The sequence below is a fragment of the Amphiprion ocellaris genome, chromosome 19 (genome assembly GCF_022539595.1).
Source record: "Amphiprion ocellaris isolate individual 3 ecotype Okinawa chromosome 19, ASM2253959v1, whole genome shotgun sequence".
NCBI lineage: Eukaryota > Metazoa > Chordata > Actinopteri > Pomacentridae > Amphiprion > Amphiprion ocellaris.
In genome coordinates this window covers 7,035,930-7,042,338 of record NC_072784.1, presented here as the reverse complement: position 1 = coordinate 7,042,338, position 6,409 = coordinate 7,035,930, and the positions used below count along the sequence as shown (strand labels likewise).

General features: G+C 40.7%; 1 protein-coding gene across 1 annotated transcript; it reads left to right on the top strand.

Moving 5' to 3' along the window:
* The first annotated feature begins 1,315 nt into the window (after positions 1-1,315).
* nol12 (nucleolar protein 12) lies at positions 1,316-4,471 on the top strand. The gene is made up of 6 exons (XM_023293093.3): positions 1,316-1,478; positions 2,654-2,759; positions 2,883-2,931; positions 3,023-3,168; positions 3,309-3,406; positions 4,037-4,471. The coding sequence occupies exons 1-6, from the start codon at positions 1,369-1,371 to the stop codon at positions 4,230-4,232; spliced, it is 705 nt and encodes a 234-aa protein (XP_023148861.2). The 5' UTR covers positions 1,316-1,368; the 3' UTR covers positions 4,233-4,471.
* The last annotated feature ends 1,938 nt before the right edge of the window (positions 4,472-6,409 follow it).

The following is a 6,409-nucleotide window of genomic DNA, read 5'->3' as shown; positions in this document are numbered from 1 at the left end:
TCTATGTTTCTCTATTAACCTTTGTGATAGAATAGAATAGCTTTACTGTCATCATACATGAGGGCATTACAAAAATATACATAGCCGCCACTGGACGGTGCATTGATAACAAGCTAAAATAACAATAAAAAATCAAATGTATATATTAAACAAGACTATATTAAGAAGTGTAAGATGAGCAAAAGAGGTAAGATTTGTACAATACAGTGTGGGAGGTCAATAAAATCAAATAAACAATAAAATAGAATAAATGTGGTCAGGAGGTTGCACGTAAGCAGCATTAGAACCAATAAAAGTGACACTGCGTTATTTTGAGTTTAGGAGTCTGAGGGAACATGGGGAAAAGCTGTTTCTCAGCCTGTTTGTCCTGCATTTTAACGATCTGAGTCTCTTCCCTGATGGCAGCAGGTTGAGAAGTGCTTCACAGGGTAGAAGTATGAATATGAATCAGCTTAAACTAAACTTATTTGTCAGGAAGAGTCTTTGTGGTAAAGATTAAAGATCCAAACATACTTTTAGTCAATATTAGTAACAAAATTACATTAAAAAGTTAAAGTTAACTTCCAATTCAGCAGAAAACGGTCATGAGCAACCAATTCTAATTCCCCCCCATCCCACACACACACACACACACACACACACACACACACACACACACACACACACACACACACACACACACACACACACACACACACACACACACACACACACACACACACACACATTTTAATGGTGTAAAACGATGTAATGATTTTAGGTAATCCCATAATGCTGACTGAAACCCACTTTCCCAATTTAACTTACTCACTTTGAAAAGGCTTTTTTTGCACGTAGACCTTGTGAAACGTGAAAAACACGAATAGACTCGTCAAATCTGCACTAGATTGCCTACTACAGAGGCTACATAGTCTTTAAAACATAGTCTGTGAATTGTGAAATCTGTATTCTATAAATTAAAACTCACTAAAGGGAGATGTGTATGCTTTTTTCACATGTAGACCACATTAAACCTGGTCCAGATCTAAAATTACTACATACACACCTATCAAATCTGAAATAAATTGTCCTATAAGACTGAAGAGTCTGCAAAAACACATATGAATTGTGAATTACTTATTCTATTTGTGCAAATGCAAAAATGGGACATTTCTCACCTGGACCACATTAGACTAGGTCCAGATCTAAAGCCACTATCTGTACTCAAGTCAAAAGAGTTTTAAAACAAACAACAACAAAAAAGAGATTTCACTACTCGGTGTTGTCGTTCCTGTGTCTGATAACGCTGTTATGTTCGTGTTTCTCGTCGGACACATTTAAACGACGTGAGAAGCCGGAAGTATCGACCTCAGTCCTCACGTGTATAACATGAAAAACAGAAAAAAACACAACAATGAGCCGAAAAAGGGTAAATTTAAACCAGGGTCCAAGAAAAGAGAGAACAAGTGCATCATAACGTTTGACGACAAAGACAGACAGTAAGTTTATTTTGTTTATTTTTACTCAGAACATCTGCTGCTGTTAGTTAGCATCCTAGCATTAGCATTCACTGGCTTGTTTTAGCATCAAGTTTCTAACATTATTACTTAGCTCAATGTATGCATGTATCAAGAATATGTGGTGAGTGTAGGCTGTGAGTTTATGATACCTCCAGGTCTGACTGTATGCAGATAAATTTCAGTAGGTTTTCCTCTCTGTATTGTAAAATATTAGCTTTGGTGCGTTAGCAGTTTGTGTGGTTTGTTGTTTCGTCTGAGTGAAGTGACATAAACCTGAATAACCCAAGGTGGAATTGTAAATAAGGGGTTAAAAATATAGCTAGCTTAGTTTAATATCATCACACTCCCACCTCTGTGCTTTACTATCAGGACTGTGCATTAACTGTGGTAGTCCTGACCAGGTTCACACCAGACATGCTGAAACCCATCTGAGCTGAACCAATTTATTTTGCTCTCATCTTATCAAAGAATGTACCAGCAGTCATGTTCATGCAATTATGCTAACTGGAAATCACAGATTGATCGCAGGTTTTTTGAGTTTTTGAGGAAGGTCTGTCTTTCTCTTGATTCCCAAAGGAATAAAACATGTCATCCATTCAGAATTCCAGTTAGGAACATCAGGATATTATGCTTGGAAGATGGGGATGCTATTCCAAACACTGTTGGGTTTGAATGGATCAGCTTACACTGTGGAAAAGGACATGACTTGTGGGGTGAAACGGGGATATATTCTGCTTTGCTCAAGGTTTCTTCCGGTTAAAAGAGAGTTTTTTCTTGCCACTGTCGCCTTAGGGCTTGTTCTGGAGGCTCAGTAAAGTGTCTTGAGACAATTTCAATTGAAATTGGCGTTATATAAATAAGATTAAATTGAATTGATTAGTGTGACAGTGAGCGCTAATCATTTTGTTCACTTTCGTTGACTTAAATTTCTACTTTGGGTCCTATGTTTTTAACATAGTCTTTCTAAACTATGTGTTTCACTCTGCTGCTCAACATAGAAACATTGCAGTTATTGAGATATGAAACAAGTTGGAATCATTTGGTATTTAGATGATATCCCAGAGTTTACTCCTGCTGTTTATCCTGTGTACCAACCTACTGACACATTAACAACTGAGCCGTTTCTTAAGTTTCTTCCTTTGCTATCCTGTCAGGGACTATCTTACTGGTTTCCATAAGAGAAAAGTGGAAAGGAGGAAAGCAGCAGTGGCAGAAATCCGAAAGAGAATCAAGGAAGAGCAGATCAGAGTCAGAGAAGAGGTAAGTGTAAAGTAACAGAACTCAAATAATGTTAAATTTAAACATTATTAATAATGTTTTCCATGTCTTAATTACATGTAGTGAAAGTATGACCTGGTGTTAAGTTTGGGTGTCTCTTTTCAGAGGCATAAGGAATACATAAAGATGCTGAAGGAGAGAACAGAAGCTCTCGGTGAGTAAAACAGGAAATCTGTTCATTTCACTGTTTTACTACCTCAGAATCTGTACATAAAGTTTTTTTACTCACTTGATACATCTCGCAGCGGACGCCGAAGATGATCTGGAAGACGCAATAACCGCTACAACCGAGTCTGTGCAGTATGATCATCCCAACCATACAGTTACCGTGACAACCATCAGTGATCTTGACCTGACAGGGGCTCACCTGCTCAGTCCTGCAACACACCAGGTGAACATTTACAGCTGTAATCATTTTAAAAGTCCATATACAGTGTTATTGTGGGTTTAGATGTGTCATTTTTACCGCTGGAAAGAAATTACACTGAAGGTAATAAAGCTGCATTAATACTGCAAATCTCTGCCTTAAAGGCTGATGAAGGGAGTGAAGCCGAAGAAAAGGGAGAAGAAGAAGAAGAGAAAACGAATGCGATGCCTAAAAGAGCTGGGAATCCAATTGTCAACAAAAAGTAAGTTGCTCATCATCCAGGTTTCTACATATGAACATTAATGAGAGTAACAAGGAACCATGTATGGTAACTTCATTGACCTTAAATTTCAACATGAAAATTAAAAATTTTGAAAAATGTCACAAAAGTAAAGAAAGTATTATGTCCTCCAAAAACACGCTAGGGTTGAAATTTTGGATTTCAGTGAGTGCCCGTTAACCCTTTGATGCACAATGTCGGTCAGGGGATACTCGTTTTCCATTGGATTTGGGTCACTTGTGACCCATGTTGCTCATCAAAGGGTTAACCCTTTCAAGGGCACTCACTGAAATACTTTAAAATTCCAATTTTTAAAGTCTGTCTTTTTCCAATTTCAGAGAAAAGAGAAAGTTTGATTCGTTCCAGGCCTCTGCTGATTGGTGAAATGCCACAATGTAGTGTTCTGTAACATAGAGGGATCTTCACTGATTGGCTGGGTGAAAACCACATGCTTCTAAACCTCACTGAGAGACGGATATTTAATGTGTGTGGAAGTTACCAAACATGATCACTTGCCCCATAAAAGGTTAAAAGTTTTTTTTTCAGTTTGTCTGAATGACTCCTCTGACTCCCAGCTGTATTTTTGTCTCTCTTTCCCCCTTGCTGCTGCAGGATCCGCTCCCTGACGGCGGCGCTTAACACTTACACCACCAAGCGGAAGAGGAAAGGGAAGCAGGAAGGCCGAGGCAGACAGGGCCGTCCGACAGACAAGAGGCCTGCCATCACCGAGAGCAAACACAAAGGCGGAAAGACCAGCAAGCGGCAGAGACGTCGACAGACTGGGAAGAAGGTGCATCATCAGGACTGAAAGAGTGTTAAATCCTGAAGACTTTATCTTGTGTGTAAATAAATTTGGAGTATTTATGCCCCTGTGTTCGAGCAGGATGTGCCGAGAAGTTTTTGAAATTGATGCTCCGTGTTTTCCAAAGTACCCGCCTCTTGAAATCTTGTGGTCAAAATTGTACATTTTTCAACTGTTTTTGTAGAGTTGTTTCTGAACAAACTTCACTGTATTTGATTAAAGGAAATATTCATCTTTTCTAACGACCTCATGTTGTAGCCTCGTCACATACTATCACTGTGCTCTGTGAGGAATTTTGTCCCTCTGTGCTGCTATTGTTTAATAGGAAACCTGATGCTGTTGTCAACATCCTCTGTAGAACATCAGGAAATCAACCCTTAGCTCCGTTTCCTCACAGCTCAGTATTACCTGGTTATCATCTAAAGGAGAACACACCAAATGAACTTGCTGTTAACCTGCAGAACCTTCTCCTGCACAGCCAGTGGTTCTTATGTATGTTAAACACCCACATCTCACCAGTGTTTATTTATTTACGTTAACCTGAGCCAGCGTGTGCCAGCTGTCAGTAGCATGAGCGTTTCATTTCGCTTTCTAAAGCCCATGATATTTAATACAACCGCTCAATAGAGGAACCAGCAGGCCACTGGCTCCATGTTGGTTCGAGGTTGTGTGTGCTTCAGGAGCTCCCCTGCGGTAACTGAGAGCCGCCATGGCTGTCATGGATGCTTCAGTTTCACTCATTGTCAGAGCAGCCAATGGGGATTGGTTTGAGTGCTTGGCAGCCCAGGAGGATAGAGAACATGGGGAAGAGGAGGCATGTGCCTGATGGGGGTCTGATGGACAGCTCATCCTCAAACTCGTAATGACACATTCAAAGTGGAGCTGACAGCAGGAGATCCTCTCGTCAGGTATTTGTCATTTTTCCTCAACCTTTTTACATCTGAAATTATTTTCTGCTATTTTCACTCTGCTGCTTTTTACAGTTTTAGTAGGTTCAGTTACATTATGTGTATTATTAGAGGCTCTCGTGCATGTAAAGGCTGTTAAATTCCAGTGCATGTGACTTGTGGTTTGTAGTAATGCTTCTCTGGAACGCTTTGACAGTGCTCACACTGGATAGTGTTTCACTGTCCTTTAGTGTGATTAGTTATCGCATAGCTTAACAGATCTGCTTTAGATGAACCATTAAACAGCCTCTTTAGCATGCGCTCTGAGCAGCTGATGAATGTCACTGCAAGACAACAGTTTTTTTCTAGAAATTTTTATAATAATCTTGCTTTTTCTTATGTCACACTTGGTTGTGGAAGGTTCCCTACAAGATGTTTTAATTCTGAAACACCATCACCTTCCCCTATAGTTTTAGAGAGATTTCATTCCACTGACATTTATTCAAGTGTTTTAACTGTTTGTTGTGCAGTATATTTTAATGTGATATTGTATCTCGAGTTGACCCTGCTGTTGCTTCTTTAGTTTTCTCTGTGGGATGCAATGAGTGGGCAGGTTCTCCCTCCACACTCACCATGTCCCTCGCCGTCGATGAGCCCATCTGCCCCAAGTTCCAGCCCAACATCTTCGACCCCTCCCGCTGCCACGACTGCCTCCGCCAGAGGCACCTGCACACCGTTGCAGGGGAGGGCACCGAGGTAGCGCCACAGCAAAAATCTCCAGCAGAGCCCAGAACTGGGGCTAAAACTGGGACTGCCGATGGGATTGGAAATGGGATTGGGTCGAGCAAAGGAGTTTTGTTAACGCCAATCCCATCCCAGGCAGAGGAAAGAGACACCAGCAGCAAGGTAAGAAAGAAGAGACGCCAGAAAGGAAGAGGGAGGGAGATGAACCAGGCAGCTAGGTAACCAGGAGGAGAGGTGCTAATGAGAAACCCAGAGTACAGCATGTACTGAGAGATGGGATTAGTTGGACCTGAAGAAAGACAGGGAGACAAGAGCATTAGAGATCACAGGTGAAGTCAGCACGACAGTGAGTTTAGATGCTAAGTCTATGAAATAAGGAAGTACTACTGTGCTGCTTGACTTACCTTGAACTGCTTTGTAGTTCAGAAGTTGAGTTTCATGTTTTGGAACTGAAAATGAAATGTTCTCTAAGTACGACTTCTCTCAAGCAAAAGTACTTGCTTGACCCAAAAATCTGCTCCCACGGATGAGCAAATAAAGCCCTCCTGCTCA